The sequence below is a fragment of the Protopterus annectens genome, chromosome 12.part0, assembly GCF_019279795.1.
Source record: "Protopterus annectens isolate FY-2018-M chromosome 12.part0, PAN1.0, whole genome shotgun sequence".
In the NCBI taxonomy this organism is placed as follows: Eukaryota; Metazoa; Chordata; order Ceratodontiformes; family Protopteridae; genus Protopterus; species Protopterus annectens.
In genome coordinates, this window is record NC_056746.1 from 217683237 (window position 1) to 217704075 (window position 20839).

General features: G+C 40.3%; 1 protein-coding gene across 4 annotated transcripts in view; it reads right to left on the reverse strand.

The window, feature by feature from the left end:
- The window catches only part of MFSD1 (major facilitator superfamily domain containing 1), a 336629-nt gene that overhangs the window by 202767 nt on the left and 113023 nt on the right, over positions 1 to 20839 (reverse strand). For all 4 annotated transcript variants that reach the window (XM_044089276.1, XM_044089274.1, XM_044089273.1 and 1 more), the window contains one exon: positions 18748 to 18906. In XM_044089276.1, the coding sequence (XP_043945211.1) occupies positions 18748 to 18906 (159 nt within the window). The remainder of the gene's footprint in view (positions 1 to 18747; positions 18907 to 20839) is intronic.

Genomic DNA, 20839 nt, shown 5'->3' on the forward strand with positions numbered 1-20839 from the left:
ACAAATATGGATATTGCTGACCCAATTCCTGTGTGGGAACATATTTACCACTACTGCCTTTGTTTTAGCTTTATTAATTTTGTATCCCGAAAAGACTTGAAACTCTCAAAATGTTTAATACTGTAATGTCCCTTACTGGGTTTGTCAGGTATAAAATAATATCTGCAAACAGAGCTTGCTTTTCTTGACTACCATACCAATCATATTCTTGAATTTCTGAGTCCCTTATTTTCTTTGCCAGTGGTTCCAAATATAATGCAATTAACAAAGGGGAAGAGGACATCCATGCCTGGTTCCTCCGCTCAAGCAAAGATTATCACAGAGGAACCAACCCACTTCAATTTTCACCTCTGATCCCTCATATAACTTCCTAGTCAACCTTATAATTGTATCAGAGAATACAAATGCTTCCACTGCCCTGCTCGTAAAGTCCCAGCTTACTCTGTCAAATGCTTTCTCTGCAGCAAGACCCACTAACAACAGTGGTATTTTCTTACATTCTGCTTCCCTCTGGATCATCAAGGTTCTGTTAGTGTTGTCAAAGGTTTGCCACTGCTCCACAAAACAACACTGATTCATATCTATCAATTTTGGCATCACCTTTGCCATTCTTTTAGCCATTACAGACAATTTATATTCAAGGTTTAGTATTGAAATGGGCTTGTATGAAGCTGGATCTAATGGGTCTTTACCCTCTGTTTCAGCTACCACTGCTTTCTTCCAGGATGCTGGTATTTCTCCTCCTCTAAAAATATTGTTAAACAAAACCTTCCAGATCTTTATAATCAGTTTTCTCTCTCCTAGCTTCCAAATTTCCACAGCAGTATCATTTATTCACGGGGACTTTCCTGTAGACTGATTATACATCACCATTTTACCTCATCTCCTCCTATCCTACCTGTTAGTAATTGAGCCTCATCTACCTCTATCCTTGGCATATTTAATTCTTCCATAAACATTTCCATTTGTACTTTTTCTTTATTTCCATACATTTCTGCTTTATACAGACTTTCATAGAATTCCAAAATATTTCTAATACTTCTACAGGATCTCTTGTTACTTTCTATGTTATAGACTCCCTAAGCTTGGCAACAACCCCTTCTACTTTCTGTTGCCTCGGTCATTGTGCTAAAAGTTTTTGTGTTCTAGAGTTTTCATAAAAAAACAGTTGCCTTTCTAGACTCATACATATTATTTGGGTAATCCTTTATTTTCTGTTTAGCATTCTGCAGTTGCTCTTCTTGTTCTGTCGGATTCCCCCTATTTTGCAGTACTTTGATATGTCAGTCCCTCTAAATAATGCTTACTTCTTAATCATATCTCCCTTTTATTTCTACTCTATTTTTAAACTCCACTTTAAACGCCGTCCCACTCCCTAGCTATACTTTCAAAAGAAATTTCTATTTTCCCCATTAGCTCGGAATAATTTCCACTACCCGTTCCTTAAATTCCTCTCTTTTCAACAGATAGGTGGGAAACAGCCAATGTCTAATTTTTATTTCATTACCCTGTGTTTTTATTTTAGTTATTATTGGAGCATGATCGGAAATAGTTATGGGGTACATATCAAGACCTTCAATTAAATGCACATGTCCCAGTGAAATGTAAATTCTGTCTAGCCTGGCACAGTTTTCGTATCTTAGGAATAATATGTAAATTCACTCCAAACTCATAGTACTGAATTCACATCTTCTATGTCAAATATTTTCATAAATTTCTTCAAAAATCTACCCTATTATATTTTCCCTTATGCCCCCAGACACATTTTCACGGTTGTAGATCAAATTCCAGTGCCCATCTATAAGTAATATTCCTTGCAGAAAGCTGATCATTTCTCCCATAATTTTCTTAAGCTCCATTATAGCAGTTTTTGGTGGAATATAAATACATGCCAGTGTAATCCTCCTCCTTGCCAATATCCCTTTAGTACTACAAATCTACCATTCCTATCTTTTTATCCTCTTCTATCGCTATTGGAGCTCCTCTTGCAAGTACTCATCTTTTCCTTTGCCCCGGGTATTCCACTGAATAACCATCCTGAAAACCCTTTCATTATCAAAGTCACATGCTCAGTTCTTTGCAAGTGTGACTCCTGTAGTATAGTTATTTGCACTCCGCATTTTTAATATAGTTCACTACTCTTTCTTTTTTGTATTTATCTGTGAGACCACTAATGTTTAAATACATTACAGAAAGCACAATTTTCCTGAAAAGTTATTCCCAACATTTACGTTAAATGTCTAGTTCCAGCTTTTGTGTTACATGCATATACTGTTTGGCAGGTTAATCTTTTATACAGTTGTTTCTTGTTCTTCCCATTTGAACCTATGTCACATCTTACAAAATGTTTTGTTTTATTGAAAGCTCTCAAACAAAAAAACACACTCCCAGTGCACCCTAAAACCTACTGACTTAATAATAGCAAACAAAACGATGTACATCATCAAATATTGAAGTTTTATCCTCCTAATAGGAAAATTGTCCAAAATGACAGCCACACACACACAAACTTGAGATAACCTAAAATAAAGATTATCCATGCTAAGACACATGGAACAGCCTGTACTTGTACTAAGTCCTGTCTGGCTTTGTCTTATCTTTATAGCACTCTCAGCTGAGAAAACGCTTGAATGCTTTCAAAAAAACATTTTTTCCAAGCCGTTTCTGTTTATCAGATTGTTTCCTAGAGACATGAGGACCAGACACAAAACTGTCAAGCACACTTTTGTTTACAAGAAAGGAAAACTTAGAATATTAAATATTCTTTTCGTTTACTTGCTTTCTCTTAAAATCTGCTAACAGATTAAGCTAAAGACCTTAACCCAATCATTCCTCTATGCAAGAATGAGGAAAAAAAGCACACCATTTCTTTTCTCATTCTTTTTTAGCCAGATTTTTCTTTTTTTTTACATTGCAGTGCCTACATTTCTTAAAACTGAACACAGAGAAAAAGAGAAGGAAGGAAGAAAAATAAATAAATAAAAAAACAGGAGCACCTATTATATTGATATCCCCATTAGATTTAAAGTAACTGAGAAAACTTTACTTTATAGCATGCGAAGAAAATCATGCACTATTAAAATAGTACCATTAAGAAAAAATAGTTTTACTTGGTTAACTTTCTCTCTCCTCTTCCTGAGTGTTTTTCCAAACATTAATGACATGAAGTAGGGCAAATGCTTTACAGTCCCCCACAAGTTTAACAAAGTCCAAGAAAGTTCAATATTCCAATTTTCTTGTTCTGTCATGCTTTATAAATATAATTATTGCTTTGTAATCCCACATTTGTCAATTTCCAAGTTACTAACTTTATTCCTGTTCAGCTCCCGCTCCCAAATCCTGTCGCTGCTTCATTTCTAATGTATGCTTGCTTCTTCTAGTCAATTCATGTTTTTTTCCTTCTCTTAAGCATTTTACGTTGAAACACTGGAAAATGTTTCACTGGCACAGTTTCTCTGTGGTCTTCATTACCAGAAGAATCTCCTTCTGTATCGTAGCTCACTTTTTGATGGACAAACTTTTGTATTTTTCCTTAGCATGTATTTAATCAAAAAATTATTTTGTCCCTCCAGGGAAAAATATTTTGAAGCTAGCCGAGTGCAGAAGTTTGAATCTCGCACCTGCTTCTTGACATTCCCGGAATAATGAAACAAATGTACTTCTCTTCTGTCTGGTGTACAATGAGTAGTCAATTCTCCACAAACAGTCTGCTGTCTCCCACTTTTAGTACTTTGTCCTTCTGCCACAGTTTTGTCAGAATCAACTCCTTCTGCTGATAAGGTTGCATCTTTACTACTAAAGGTCTAGACTGCTTTTTCATAGCCAGGTTTGGACATACACACAATGCATCCTTTCAATTAATGATTCCTGTTGTGGAATACCAGCCCAGTTGCTTATTTGTGCTTTCATAAAATTAATACAGTCTATTCCTTCCAGGTTCTCTGGTACAGTAGAAAAGCTCAGGTTATCCCTACATGCTCTGTCCTCTAATTCTATTATTTCTTTGAAACATCTCTCCTTAAGTCTCCCATTCAGCCAGCCTTTTCCTCATTTCAACCTCGAGTTTTGCAGTTTTATCACCTTATCTCATTATCTGTTTAAAGCTTCTTCCATTTTTTCCAGCCTTTTATTGTTTGAATTGATATACTCCATCACTGATTTGTTTATTTTAATCAAGTCTGTGTGCAGTTGCTATATACTTTCCACTAGGTTACTGTAAGTCATGCCTGGAGCATGTACTGCCTTTTGCTAAACAGCTGCAGTGGTACTTTTCCCAGTCAGTGTTTCTTTGTCATCTTTTGTAGCTAATTTTCCTTTAGGTCCCCTATATTTCTTTCTTCCTGGCATCCAGGCAGTGCACTTACTAGCCAGTTACTGAAATTTACACAGAAATTTAGGTCCACTGGCTTTCGCTGCCAATTTTCTGTTTTCACACTGGGAGTGCTAGAATTAAGCTGTTATTCAATGTGCTGCCATCTTGGAAGTCTCTAAATATAACTGTAGATTCTCCACCAAAGGCTGCCTGCCCACAAAGATTCCAAAGGAAAGAAGAAAAAAGCAGGTACTGGCCACCACGCTGAACAGCTTCAAAACTTTTATTTAAAACACAATTAAAAACACAGAAATGGGTGCTTTCGGGACCAATCCCTTCTTCAGATACAAAACTCAAATGAAACTGCAGTTTTTAATATAGCTCTTCAGTTAACATTCAGTACCACAACCTCATTTTACTTAGTGCAGTCTTAAAGGTATAAGTCCATTTAAACCTGGGGTTTTGTATGCTGCTAGCTCAATGATCCATTTAGTTTCATTCAACTCTGTCTCAATCAAATCACCTCCCCTTTTGTTTTTATTTACACATTGTATAACCATAAACTTAAACTTATGATTTTCATACTTAGAAATGTGCTGGAAAAGTGCATTGTGTTCATGTTTTAATCTTACATGGGACAAATGGTTCAAAATTCTATTTTTCAGCATGCAGTTAGTTTTTCCTACATAGAATGAGCTGCAGTCCTGACAGCCAGCCAGGTAAACAACATTCTTTGTTCTACAATCTGCATACAAATCAAAACAATATTGTTTTCCTGATAAAGGGTGTACACAGGATTCTGCCTCCACAATGTACTCGCATGCTTTGCAATTTCTGCACTTTCGTGTACCTGCACGTTGTGTAAAAGTGCTCCTACTTTTTTCTGTCTTCCCTTCATGACATAATAAATCCTTCAGATTTTTATTTCTTCTAAAGCCAAAAACTGTTTTTTCTCCACTACCTTGGCTATTTTTCCATCTGTCAGCAAAACATTCCAGTTCTGCAGTTTCATTTGAGTTTTGTATCTGAAGAAAGGCATGGTTTTGAAAGCGTTCATTCCTTTGTTTTTAACTGTGTTTTAAATAAAAGTTTTGAAGCTGTTCAACGTGGTGGCCAGTACCTCCTTTTTTCTTCTTTCCTTTGAAGTCTCTAAATATGTAAGTTTGTTGTCTGACTTCCCTAACAGTTATTTGAACAAGTACTGTGTAGTATAAGGCTAGCTATTCAGTTGTCACATCCTGAAATTTTCATTAGCACATTTTGTCATTTGAAGTAAGGGTCAAAACTTAAGACTGCAATGCCCTCCTGTGGCTGACAAACTTACACCATTTGCAATGCAGACAGATTGCAGTTTTAATTTCTCTTCAGAGTAAAAAAATAATTTTGTGGCTTCAGGCCTAAAAATGTGTTTTTTTGCACAAAAGTGTTAGGTTTTACTCTTCTTATATGCGGTGGCACAAAAACTAACATAAAATGCTTTTTTTTTCATTAAAATTTAACATGCAGCTCCTCATTTACCTTTGAGGTTAGAAGCCACCTCTAAAGACCTTTTATAGGCAACTAAGCTGCATCAGTCTCAGACAACATTTTATAAAAAAAGAAAGAAAACTATTTTAGAGACATAGACATTTACACAGAGAACAAAACAGCCATAAACAGTCAATAACTGAGGGAAGTTTGTATTTTCTCCCTTTATAGAATGGATTTTATCAGATACTCTTATTTCCTCCCACTTCACAAAAAAAAAAAAAAAAAAAAAAAAGAACTTTTAAGGGGCCTTTACCCCAGCCTTTGTAGACAGATTCAGTTATTTGGTTAGCAAATGGAAAATGGTACAAAAATCTATGCTCATAAAATGTCTGATATTTTAAAGAAAATTGTACAGGAGGTGTATAAGTTATAAATTAAAATGTATAAAGAAGAAGATACATCAAAGCGGCACTCATAAGCTAATTGCTTGAAAGGTAGGAAGCTTATAAAGTTGAACAAGAAGTATGTATGTTAAAACAGACTTGTGAAGAAGCAGGGAGTATAGGTTTTGGGGTTACATAGCAACCTTGCAACCATTAATACCACCCTGCACACCCAAACAGGAAAAAAAGAAATGATGTACTCACCATAATGTTCCATCTGTGTTGTCCATTTTCATTCTTCCTCAGTGTATGGGTTCAGATCGGATTCTAATCAGCCGCTGTTCTAAAGCTCATGGAAACCACAAACTCTCGAGCTTCTCCCTTACCCATAATGCTGTAGTCCCACTCCTTCTCCAGATCTTGTTTGCAACTCCCTCAAGTAAAACATCGATATATTTTACATACTATGGAAAATCATTTCCTGAGGAGGTACTTTCCCACTGTACCATAAGTCATCAAAGAAACATGGCAGGGGGCTGAAGGGAGGGGAGTTGAGGAAAAATGAAAATGAGCAATACAGATGGAACATTACAGTGAGTACATAACTTCTTTATCGAATGTTGTCAATTTTCATTCATTCTTCAACATATGGTCCAGAGTCTCCAGCTACCTGAATCTTGGGTAGACTCTAAGGAAGGCTATTCCTAAGTACTGTAGAGCTGAAGGCTCTTCCCCTTGAGACTAGATCCAATTTGTAATGAGTAATAAAGGTATGATGGTTAGCACAAGTTGCAGCTGTACAAATGTTATCCATGGAAGTTCTGGATAGGAAAGCTGATGAAGTTGCCATGGGTCTAATTGAATGGGCCTTTTAAGGGTTTAGGAAGGACCAAACCCAGCTTGTTATAAATTAAAGAAATACACTCGGTTACCCATACCCATCTTGATAAGGTTCGAGATTGGTCGACCCAATTTGGTTTCTGAAAAGGTTAGGAATAACTGGTCAGATTTCCTACGTTTCTCAGTTCTGTGCAGACAGAAATGTAATTGTCTATGAACATCCAATAAATGTAACATGTATTCGCCTTTGTTACAGAAACTTGGAAAGAATACCAGGAGATTAATGGCTTGATTAATGTTGGATCCTCACACCACCTTACGAAAGAAGGTAGGGTTGCTTCTTAAAAGACACAATCTTCTTGGGAAAGGCTAAGCTAAATAAGGAGACTTGGAAGATAAGGCTTGCAGAAGCCGCGGTGGTACAGCGGTAGTGTTGTTGCCTCACAGCAAGAGGTTCTCCTGTTCGATTCACGGTTGGAGTGCTTTCTGTGTGGAGTCTGCATTTCCTCCCTGTGGTCGAGTGGCCTCCGAAAGACATGCGTGAATGGGCGTGCCTTCGTTGAAGGTTGGGCGTCGGGCTGGCAACTCGGCACCATAAAACATCTACTGCCAATCATTAGCGGACCGGAGTTCCGCTGTGGCGACCCCTAACCGAGCCGAAAAGACAAAGAAGAAGATAAGGCTTGCAATTCTGATATTCTTCTAACCTATGTTATGGCTATGACAAAAATAGTTTTCCAAGTCAGGTATCATAACTCGCATCTTACTGAAGGTTCAAAAGCTCTTCGGGTTAGGGCCTGTAACATTATGGTAGGATCCCAAGGCGGAGTACAGTCCTTAAAGGGGGGCTTCAATTAAAAGGCTCCTTTTATAAAGGATTTACAAAGACGTGAAGATGCTAAGATAGAATTATCAACTCCGATATGGAAATTGGAGATAGCAGCTAGCTGAACCTTAACTGTAGAAACACTAGCCCCTTCACTGAAAATGGAGGTGAGGAATTCAAGAATCTTATGTACTGGTGCTGAAAAGGAATCCATGTCATGTAGTTGTGCCCAAAGGACAAATTTTTTCCATTTGCTCCTGTAGATTTTTCTGGTAGAGGCTTTGTGAGAAGATAAAAGAATACGGGGCACTGGAGATGACAGCTTTGGCTGTCTGGTTATCAACAGAATTGGAGATACCATGCGGTAAACTTAAGGCCAGAGATTTCCAGGTGAGTCACGTCTGTTGGGTGAGATATACCTCATGAGTGATCTCTCAACACAAGTGGTGGAAATTATACTTTGTCAGTGGGGCCAGCCATGCTGTGAGCTATTTGCATCTCCCCTGAACTACAAATGCAGCAGGTTTTTTACCCTTATCCCTCCTCTGGAATATTCACCGAGAGGTGCTCTCCTTCACAACTGGCCCCCCTGGTCTCCTCTGTGCTTATTCCCCAACCCCCTTAACCCCCATTTTCCTACAGAAAGTATTTCAATTGAAGAGCAGAGTGGCCTTGACAGATTTGGTTTCCCTTTCTTTTGCCTCCTCTAGTTTACCCACCCTGGATTCTGGATCCAATTCCAGACCTCCTGTCTCACCCAACAGACGTGACTCACCTGGAAATCTCTGGCCTTAAGTTTACTGCATGGTATCTCCAATTCTGTTGATAACCAGACAGCCAAAGCTGTCATCTCCAGTGCCCCGTATATCTATATATATCTATATATATCTATATATATCTATATATATCTATATATATCTATATATATCTATATATATCTATATATATATATATATATATATAAATAATAGTATGGACCTGCTCAACCTATCACACTGGATCCCCCCCAAGTATATGAATTGCTATCACCCACTGCCACACTCTCAGCTTCTCAACACAAGGGATAAGGCCTGGTTCCTCATGTTTTTGATGTGCAATACTACAAACATACTGTCCCATTTGAATCACAATAGTCGTGGAAGGGAGAGGAATGCTTGCAACGCCAGGAGTACTGTTCTCATTTCCAGCATGTTGATATGCAAGTTGGTCTCTTTGGGGGACCATTGTGCCTTGGAACAGTTTTCCTCAAGAAATGCCCCCCACCCAATCTGGGAAGCATCCGTGGTCACAATGGCCTTGGGATGACGGAGGATGAATGGATGACCTTGTAACATTTGATCTGAGTGAATCCACCATGAAAGGCACTTTTTGCAGACCTGAGTTATTGCCGATTTTGGTATACATAGATTGGTGTAAAATGGACCGCGGGGTCACCAACATCCACTGGAAAATTCTAATGTGGTATCTTGCTACTGGTAGTAGTTCAATTGCTGCAGACATCGATCCCAGGGTCTGTAATATACTTCAGGCTGGCAATACTGACTTCATGAGTATTCTTCTGACCTGAATACGCACGGTTTGAACCCTCTTTAGAAGCAGACACGCTATCATTGATGTCGTGTTGAAGATGGCACTTATGAATTCTAGAGACTGAAAAGGTTGAAGGTGAGATTTCTTGAGGCTGATTGTGATGCTCAGTTTGGAACAAATCTGGAGTACATAGTCTCGAGCGGTTATCAGCAGATGCTTGGTCAAGGTGGTAAGGAGCCAATCATCTACATATGGAATCACTCGGAATCCTTGCAGTCTGAAGTGAGCTGCTACCACTGCAATGCATTTTAGTAAACACCATGGGGGCTGTTGTGAGATGAAAGGGCGGTGCTCTAAACTGGTAGTGACTGGCTCCAGCCCGGAACCGAAGACGTCTCCTGGGCTGTCCTGGAGATATATTGAGAACATCCAGTCGTCCTTGTGCAGGAAGGACAAAATGGACTTGAACTGTGACCATCCAGAACTTGGTAGGCTGAACCGACTTGTTCAGCAGATTGAGATCCATGATTGGTCTCTAGTCCCATCTTCTTTGGCACTAAAAAATAATCTTGAGTAAATTCCAGATTCTCTCTGGTTTGGGGACCTCTTGAATGCCTCTTTTGTCTAACAGCTTTTGCATTTCTAAAGCTGCTGCTTTCCCCTGACTGGGTGAACATTGGGAATTTTGTTCTGTAATGGTGGTGGGAGGGAAAAGGGAATGATACAGCCTCTGGAAATAATCCTCTGCACCCAAGTGTCTAGCCAGGCTCTCTGGTGCAGGGATAAATGACCCCAGACTATCTCCAGAATAGGATAATCAGGCCTCCTTTTAGAAGGGCTAACGGGGGCCAGTCAGAGAAAGAATCCCTGAACCCTTTGTTTTGCGGGTCTCCTCAGGCCTCAACGGCGGCGTTCCCACCTCTGCCTTGGGGAGAATTTTCTCCATGTGCATCATTAAAAGGACCCTGGCACTCCCTGAATCACATCTTTCAACCATCTCATTGATTCTTGGAAAAGGTTCTTTGAGGAGTCGAAAAATGCACACCAACAGCAGACAGGGTCTTCCCATCTTTCTCACACCTGGAGTGTGCGTCTACCCTTGGGACTAAATAACGAACTTCCATCAAAGGGAATATTGAAGTATGACTTGAAAGGCTCCAGAAAAATCACACAGGTGTATCCAGGCATGCCCCCTGATGGAAATGCCTGAACCCACTGCTGTTGAGGCTCCTTCAACTGCATGGGAAATGAGCCTCATACGATGAATTTGAAATGGACTGAAGGGTAAAGCAATAGAGGACTCTGCCTCAGCAGTACTAGTCCCCGACAGGGATTTTAAGAGCTCCTTGATTAAATCCCTCTGTGATCTGGTGAAGTGCGCCAAGTAGTTCAGGGGCCTGAGTGAGAAGGTCGATGAAGCATACACACTTCGCAAATCTGTCCATCGCCCTAGACTCCCTGTTAGGGGGATGAACAAACTCTATTCCGCAATTTCTTTTTTGATGGTCACCCACGACTACAGCATCTACTGGTACTCCTTTGCTCCACAATTCCCTTCCTTTCGGTGGTGCCAGGATTCTATCTGGTCTTTTAGAGATAGACTACAGACTCTGCTTCCTTCCACCCCTGTGCCTGCTGAGAGATCAAGTCAATGAGCTCATCAGTGGGTGGAGTTACCCAGGAGGTAGATGAGCCAGCACCAAAAGCCTCCAGAAGTACCAATTCCTCTTGAGAAGGGGTGTGGGTGGACCAACCACCCATTGCTTCAAGATTTCTAAAATGTCTCCAAATGAGACGTCGAGTGGTGATCTTGAGGACCCTTCTCCTTCACTGAAATCTGCAGCTTCCGTGACTGACTCCTGGAGGGAGTCCAAGTGCCTTTCTCTTGCACTTTCTCTTCCTAGGGACTTCTTCGGTGAGATGCTCTAGAGATGTAGTGGTAGAAATAACATTGCCTTGAGCGGTCGTCTGGAGACTTTGGGCTGATGCCCCTGTGGAGTAGAATGCTAAGACTCACAACACAATGAGTTCTGAGAACCAGTAGGAAGATCGGGGGAGGAGCATCTGATCTCGAGATGAGAATCTCTTCTCCACAACCTCAAAGGCAGAATGCCCTGGGGAGAAAGAAACCATCGGAGCTGAGAAGACATACTTCTGGACTGACTGTTTCCTCCAGCTCATAGGCACTATCCTTGAGGCAGGATTCAGAACAGAGCTATCGAATGCTGAAGCTCTGAGAGGCAGAAGACTCGGAGAACTTCGGAGTCAACCCTAACCTCTTGGATCTGACAATGAAGCTTCAGGTCCGAGAGCCCTCCAACTCAGACATGGTCAGCGCCAATACATTCAGAGAAGGTGTAAGATCCAAGGATACAGATATCTTCGGATTCAAAGCAAATGGCACCCAGGCACCAGTATCAGAGGGCACTGAAACCGAAGGGCAGATTGGAGTAGGAGCCAATATAGGTGAAGTTGTAAGAGTTAAGGCCTCCGAACCCGTTGGGAGTAGGGTTTGGGAGAACTCCCATCTGAATTTGTGTAAAAAGAAATTTCATCATTCTATTCACATCCATTTCTGTAAGACTTCTGGATGAACAGGAAGAGGTAATGGAGGGAGAACGATGTCTTTTGAGGAAGGGCGATGGGAGCCGTGACATAACTGGATCCAGGGAGGACGCATATAGTACAGCTCTGTACACTTACCATAAATGTAGATATTAGAGTGTATTCACTGTTGCAGTCATCACATTTGGGTTATCTGCCTGCAGGTAGCCATCAGCCAGCCTGAATACCAGAGTCGTCAGATTTCTGTGTCGGATGCTGTAGCTTCTTCCATGACGTCAGGTCATCAGGGCTATAAAACATGCAGCCGATGCCATTACATCAATTTTTCTTGCCCCAGATGTCAGGTGCCCCCACAATAGGAATTAATTATATGGTATGGAACACCCCCAGCAAAAAGTAAATACACATGATATAATATATGCCAAACAAGTAGGAAAGGTAAAAGTCAAGAGAAGTCAGGGGGCTGGAGGGAGGGTAACCAGGACTGCAACAGTGAATACACTCTGACATCTACATTTATGGTTAAGTGTACATAACTGTACTATGTTCTTCGTGTTTCACTGTTGCAGTCATCCAATTTGGGGTGATTCCCAAAGCTAAGGAAGGGTGGATGTAGTTAAAGAGCATTAGGGCTAACAATAAGGCCCTGTAAGACTGCTGTGGCAAATCCAGCTCTGGATTTAGAAAAGATAGGCAGGTGGCAATGCTTTTGAAAGTAAGTACAGAGCTCCAGGTTGCAGCTTCCAGGATGCCCCTGGTAGGGACTCCTCTGAGAAATGCAGTAGAGGTAGATGCAGCCGTGGTGGAATGTGTTCTTATCCCCTGTGGGGTAGGTTTTCCATGGTGTTTGTAGCAGAAATTAATGCAATGTGCTATCCATTTGGAAAGGTTTGCTTTGAAATGGCCTTACCCTCTGCCCCTACAGCAAAGCTAACTAGCAGTTGGTCAGATTTTCTGAGAGGCTTAGTCCTGTCCAAATATAATTTAAGCTGTCTGTGTACATCCAGAGAATGCAGGATCCTTTCCCCTTTATTCTGAGGATTAGAGAAAAAGGTAGGTAAATGAATGGACTGGTTTAGAGCCACACTAGACACCACCTTGGGCATAAAGGATGTATTAGTCCTTTGGGAAACCCTGTCCGCATGGAAGACAATTAAGGATTCCACTGGCAAGAGGGCCTGCAGTTCAGACACTCTTCTTGCTGAAGTGATGACTAGAAGTAAAGCTGTTTTCCAAGAAAGGAAGTTCAACTCTGCTACTGGAGACAATTACCATCCAACCTAACATGCTACTCATGGGAGACTTTAATTGCCCCTCTATAGACTGAGAATCCTACACGGCCCGTCATCTACAGGCACAGAGATTCTGGGAGTTTGTAAATGCGAAACACCCTGGACCAAATATCGAATATGCCCACTAGAGGCTCCAACATACTGGAAGTCATGCTTACAAATATGGGAGAATGCTGCATCCCCCAGTGCCTTGTCCTCCCTAATAAGGACAGTCTATAAAGCTGAGTCCTTCAAAATCAAAATCAGCTCCCTACTCCCACTAAAACCAGTAACAGTCAGAACTATTTCATGGCAAAACTACCTGTTATTAAGTCATGGTTTGTCAAAATTCAATGCTCCTCCAAACAGTGAGAACATACCAGCCTATGATCTCAGAAATTATGTGCAACCATGTCAATAGCTGTACAGAGGCAGCTGTACCTACCAGAAGCAAGTCCAGAACTAGCCTCAGAAACAAACTGCTCTAGTGGCATCCAAAATTAAAAAGGACATACAACGAAAGGAAAGAAATTATGGCAAAAGTCAGGAATGGTAATTAAGAGGGCTAATTAGGTCAAACAAAGCCAGCTTTGAGGTTAAGCTATCCCCCTGGTGAAAGATAACCATAATACTTTCTACAGCTGTCAGAAACCTCAAAGGCAGCACACAGCAATGTGCTCAACTGGTGGATAATGGTGCCACATTCACATAGCCAGGAAAAATAGCAAACCTATTAACGGACAAATTCTGTTCCAGCTTTACCTCCTTCTCACCACAACCATCCCCCCAATAACATCCTCAAACATAGCACTCCTCCCAACTATAACTAGGGAGCACATACTGGCTGCACTCACTAAAGCCAAGAGCACAGCATCAATGGACCAGATAACATCCCAGGATGCTTCCTGAACAGTCCAAAATACAACTTATCAGGACTATGGAGTCATTATTTAACTACAGTCTTAAAACAGGCTTTGTGCCATGTGACTGGAGGACTGTGACAGTTATCCCCTTTCATAAGGGAGGACCTTTAACTAAAAACCCTTTAGTCTGACTAGTCATATTTGTAAGGCCATGGAAATTAGCATGGAGGTAGGAGACCTCCAGACACTGGAATCATCACAGCTTGGCTTTGTCAAAGGAAGGTCATGCTTATGGAATCTGGTGGACTTCTTTGAAAAGGTCACTAAGGCAATGATTCAGGGGAAAATAGTGCATACTGCCTACCTACATCTGGCTAAGGCATCTGATACAATACCCCACTCAGGCATTGTTAACAAACTTACAGAACTAGATATAAAACCCTTTATAACATACTGACTAGCTAACTGGCTCACTTGCAGGACCCCAGGAGGTTAGAATCAGTGAGGCTACCAACACAGAGAGGCTGGTCACCAGGAGTCCCCTAGAGCTCTGTGTTGGCCCCGTCTTCATTGGAATCTACTTCTCGGATATCAAAGGCCTCTGGCTAACCAAGTTCACAGATGATTGCAAACTGGGAGCAGTTATTGATTCCCCCCCCCCCCCCCAGAAAAGAACACCCTTCAGGAAGGTCTAATACAGACAAATGTTTGGTGCCAAAGCCATGGCTTAAAACTCAATACCAAGAAATGCATTATAGTACCTTATAGGAAGTCTGCCTCCCTGGGCAACTATGTCATCAACAAAACACCCTTAAAAGTTGATTCACTAGTCAGGGATCTGGGAACTCATGTAGGTAGTAACTTACCCTTCAACCAACCAGTATCTAAACTAGTAAGAAAATCCTTCTATGTTGCTCAACTTATAAGCAAGGGCACGGCATCTACGTCCACAGAGGTCAACATACCATTGTACTCAACCCTTATAAGGGCCCATCATACATTAGAATTTCCCTTTTCGTATGTACCTGACCAGACACATGCAGCAACTGAAACACCCCCATAGGTTCCTTACAAAAAGAATACAGGGAGCAAACACAATGTCCTACTCTGACTGCTTCAAAGCCCTGTCTCTTCACTCAATATCATACAGACTTCTAAGAAGCAATCTTTGCCTGGCACATGAGGCATCCCTAGATGATGTTTTGACGAATCTTTTGCACATCTGTAAAAAAAAAAAAAAAAAACAGCATCAGAACTACTCGATTAAAAGACCTAAATTTTGCTCACATATGTTTCTCAGAGAATGCCTATTCTCTGAAACAAGCTCCTCATCCATGTGAAACAGAGTTCCTCTATGTCCCTATTTAAGTGCAACTAGAACCAATGGATGGGTAAAAATTCACCCCTGGACTTGCTCCTATGTCTCTGATGGACAGAGGTAACTCAGTAAATCACCCCAAATAAAGAAAATTTGTGGGTCACATTTGAGTTGCATGGCTAGGATATTAAGGGTCCTAGTGGTCATTAGCCTAGTATTTATATATTGTTTTTTGTTTACCAGGTAGTCCACTAGGCCATTAAGAGCCCATTTTCAATGGAGGCCCGAGGAGAAAAGCTCCATAAAAAAACAGAACATTAGTATACATCTATGAACCTATTTACAGTACAAACAGGTGGCTAAAATGCTAACAACATTAAATGCACAACTAGAATTGGGCAAGTACGTGGAAAAATACACAAATCAATGCAAAGTGCAGTTCTAATCTAAGAGCTCCAATAGCTTGACAGGAATGCAGCTGAATACCTTAAGTAAAAAAATGGTTTCTCAGCTCCTCCAACTAATTAGTTACATCTAATTCCTATTCAATCAATGAATGTGAAAGGAATGTTTCCTAACTGACAGTAGCCAACAACTTTTAAGACTTTAAGAAAGAAAAAATAAAAACTTGCAGTAAAACAAAATTTGAAGTACACCAAATTGTAATTAAGACCACAATCAAACAGTAAGGGAAATATGCAACCTTAAAAGTAGCAAATCCAAAAATTAATGCAGTCAATCAGGAGTTATAAACTCTGAGTTCTTGGAGCTGGATAGGAATGTAGCGGAATACCTTAAATGACAGAATGCTTTTCAGCTCCTCTCACTAATTAACTAGATAATTCCTACTCAATCAATCAATCATTTTATTTATTTATTTTACATTTGTTAACCAGGAGAGTCCAACTGGATATTAGTCCATTTTCAGCGGAGGCCCGGGGAAAAAAGCTCCAATTTATAGTTAACAGAGCATAGAGACAGTACATTAAATGCTAGTAATAGGCAGGTTACACAAATGTTAGCATAAGACAATCATATGGTAATTATTATGAGACACAGCAGAGCAAAATGGAAGGGAGTACAATGGACGCATTCATGAGATACATTTCTTTCCACACTAGGGAAGCTGGAAGTACAATTTGTGCAACAGTCTAGACATAAGGCATTACTACTTGTTTTGTATACATGATACGTCTGTAGCTAAGCTAGCCAGGGGTGAGACAGGAGCAAAGTCTGTTATTCACAAAGTGAGTTTTAAGTAGTTTTTTGAATTGGTTTGAGGAGTTGTTGCCTGTTATATGGGCAGGAAGGAAGTTCCAAATTTTAGAAATATAGTGGCTGTAGATGTATTTTCCTGCCTCATTGTTAAATTTGCTAATCTTAAGGAGGTTTTGGGTGCTAGATCATAGGGTTCTGGTGGTGGTGTAGGGTTGAAGTAATTGTTGTAGAGCTGGAGTGTTGTCTGAGATGCAATAATTTGTGAGCCAGTAATAGTTGATTGAATTGGAGTGAGTTCTAACCAACTGAGTGTTTTGAGGCATTCACAGTGATGTGTTCCAAAGGATGAACCATTAGCAAATCTAGCTATCTTGTTATAACAACTGTCGAGTTTGTTTAGGTCAGTTTTGCGGAGATTAGTAAGAACAGGGGAGGCATAGAGTAAGGTAGATAATAGGTGTGTTCTCGCTATTGCTATTTTGGAGTGGTTGGAGAGAAATTGTTTGTTTCGATAGAGTGTACCAAGTTTTCTATGAACTTTTTTTATTGTTAGGGAAATGTGTAGGTCAAATCTAAAGTGATTGTCAATTTCCATGCCTAGCAGTTTGGTGTGATTGGTAGGGGTAATGGTGGTATTATTTGGGGAGATTATGAAGCTATCTGAGGGGAATATAGATCTGTGGGAGCTAAACAGGAGTAGCTTTGTTTTAGCTGGGTTAAGAATGAGGTTTTGATTGGTGATCCAAGTTTCGGCTAGGGAAAAGCATTCTTGTGTTTGGGAGAGGAGGACGTCTAGTGACTTGGCAGTGCATATTATGGTGGTATCGTCTGCATATTGCACTACTGAAGCTTTAGGAATGTTGGCTGGGAGTTGATTTGTAAAGAGAGTGAAGAGCAATGGACCCAAGATGGAGCCTTGGGGAGCTCCTAGGAAGACAAGCAATACAGGAGAGATTTGGTTTTGCCATATTACAGCTTGCTGCCTGCCATCTAGATAGCTTTTAAACCAAGAAACAGTAGAGTTTCTGAGGTTTAGGGTGGATAGTGAGTGAAGGAGCTTTGCATGGCTGACGATGTCAAAAGCTTTGGATAAATCTAAGAATGTAGCTGAGATGAGCAGTCCGTTGTTTCTGTGATTATTGATGGTATTACTAAGTGCGATAAGTGCAGTGGAGGTGCTGTGGAAGGGTCTAAAGCCATGCTGCTGTGTGGATATTGTTTTCTAGGAGGTACTTCATCAATTGCATATGTAGGACTCTCTCAAGAAGTTTTGATAAGGGATTTCGCAATGAATGCTTCCCAACTGACCTTAGGTAACAACTTTTAAGATTACTAGGGGAGGTAAAATTTGTGAGATGAAAAACTCTGAAATGATGAAAGAAACAAGATAAGAAAGCAGCAAAGTCAAAATGCAATGAGATGGGAAAATGGGAAACGGGGGAGGTTAATGAGGAGAGAAAGAGCTCCTGCTAGTGGTCAGAGAAGAAATGAGCTGTAACAAACTTCGCTAATGCTGGTAAGTCAACAGAAGATAGTGTAGAAAAATGGAAATAAAAGGGAGAAGAAAGCTGGGTAGCAGTGAAGAGAAGATACTGCTGACTTGCAGGTTAAATAGTAGACAAAGTACTGTACAGGGTTTTGTGACATAGTACAAGACTGCTATGGTGAGAGTGAGGTCACAAGTACAGTATCTGTACTCAATCAGTAAATGACGTTTCTCAGGAAAACAGCAGGGGAAAAAAGTCATTAGATGATGCTAAAATGACTACCAATATAGTTGCTGACATTAAACAACAGCTCAAAGAATTTGCAGACTATAAAGATGTCTGCATTAAAGTACATATCACAGTGAATATAATGCAGGTAAGTGCATAGAGAGAAAGATATTAATAATACACACAAAACACATTGTTTTTAACGTACAGTGGGAGGTACTCATACTAAATGAATGAATAGTATCATGATGACACTGCTGCTAAAGAGAAAAATAGACAAAATGCAATTCCGCTTTAATCCTAACGTGTCAGTGAAGACATGTATCCAAGTCACAACTCTGCATAATTGCTGCATATTGAATCAGACATGTTGGAGAAAGAGATAAAAGAATGTAATTTTGTGAGGATTATATGTACACCACAAAGTGGAGCTTACCTCCCCAGAGTGTCCACTGAATACCAAAACGATTCTCAAAACTGTGTGTGAGGAAGAAGTTGAGAACACTACCAAGGCGGGAGAAGGCAAGTGTGAGCCCAAATGCCAGCGCCAATTCTTTCCCTTTGAACCAAAAGGCTGTCATTCGATTCTGTACAACTGGAGAAAAAAATATATTAAATAAAAATTAGTTTTTATAGGTCTTCATTTTAAAGGAGGCTCAGCAAATCAACAAAAATATACAGCTTTAACAATAAGCTAGGCTACATCAACAAAATGTAAAAAAATTAATAAAAAAGGATGGCTGAAAGATGCCAACTGACAAAGAAGATGGTACTCAGAATTCCATTCAAAAGAAAAGTATGTCACAGCTGTACACAGCACTTAAACAAGATGTGCACTAAGCTCTACTTCCTTGATGCCGAGGAGGAAGGAGCATTCTCTCCTCCCATTTCCTGCTATCCATTTCCCTGTTATACTTTCATTAGATTTCTGCCCAAAATTGTATTTTTCTGCAACCTTACTTTCCACCACCTTTACGCTGACAATTCCCCTTTATTCATCATACGACGTTCACTACTTCATCTCCCAGTTCACCTCATTTCAACCTCTGCACCATCACTTCACTTCCCAGCTCAGCATATTCAAACACCACTCTTCCTCCCAGCTCAGCATATTCAAACACCACTCTTCCCCCCACCTTAAGTCATTCTCCATTATTCCCAAAGCTACACAACACCAGCCATGTTCTCCTCTTACCTTTCACTTCCCTTTACAACTTTGTGTCCTCATCTTTCACTCAAAACTACTAATCTACACCTTCACTATTAAATTAGTTTTCTGCAAATATCTATCCCACTATGATCCACGTATCATATCATGGGTTATCCCATTCTCACAGCAGCTTCCAACCCCACAGTTGTATTTAAATCATTTATATAATCGATATTGTGTGTATGTCAAACTGGTAGACACTTTCTTCGAATTCTGTTTTCCAATGTGAAATGTACTGAAGTAAGTCACTTGGAAGACAGCAAGTGTTTATTTACATGTGGGAAGCTTTCCCCTGCACTCCCAACACCCCAACACTTAAAAATGGTCCACAAGGGCAACTAGTCTAGTATTTGACTATGACCATATCTACCCCAGTATAATTTACTTTGATGAAACTACACAATCCCTCTTGTAGGATAGCTTTTGCAAACTTTACTCTGCTCCTTTACTGAAGCTTGGGGAAAAAAAGCATGCTCTCTATTCCATGCGTCTCACACAGGTATTCTTAAGCACACCTATCATTAAATAAAGCTGGTGAGGTGGCCACTGACCTAGTAGAATGAGCTATCACAGGGCCTTTCAGGTCATCCCCACTGTTCACAGTGTAAACAGTGATGAAGTCTGCTAGTCATTAGTATCTCCTTAGAGACAAGGCTGCCCTTTTTGCCTGAAATGAAGGATACAAATTGCTGCCAAAACAGTTTGAAATACTTTGTTCTTGTTGAACAACACTAAAGCTGACAACATCCAGGAGGTGTAACATTCTTTCACCCTTGCTTTGTCAGTTGGGATAGAACATTGGCAGCTAAACAGTATGGGCACAGTCCAGCCCAGATATCACATACTACTAAAGCTCACCCTGTCTCTGTGAAAGATGACCTATGGCTCTTTCAACATCAGAGCTTGAAGGTCGCAGCTCCTTCAGACAGAAGTATCAGCAATCAAGAATAAACTCTCACAAGACATGAATGTAAATGGGATACTTTCTCAGCACAAAATTAACATTGGATGGTGAAGAAAACATTTCCTGTGCAGTATAAGGTGCAAGAAGCTCTTCAGGAATTGTTTTCTTGAAAGGCAAACCAAAAGGGAAGAGAGTCCGTACACTGGCAAAGTGCAGTAGCAAATAACCTGCTTCAACTTACTGTCTACCAGTAGTCAGACAGACTGGTTACATTTCTGACTGCCAGCACGCTGGCTTGAAATTGTCAGGACCTGTGAGCCAGAAGAAACATTAAATTAAGAAAATCTTTCAGCTAAAAAAGAAAGGCAGCTCCTTGTATTTTTTTGTTCACCTGAAGTGGTGTTCTCTCATTTA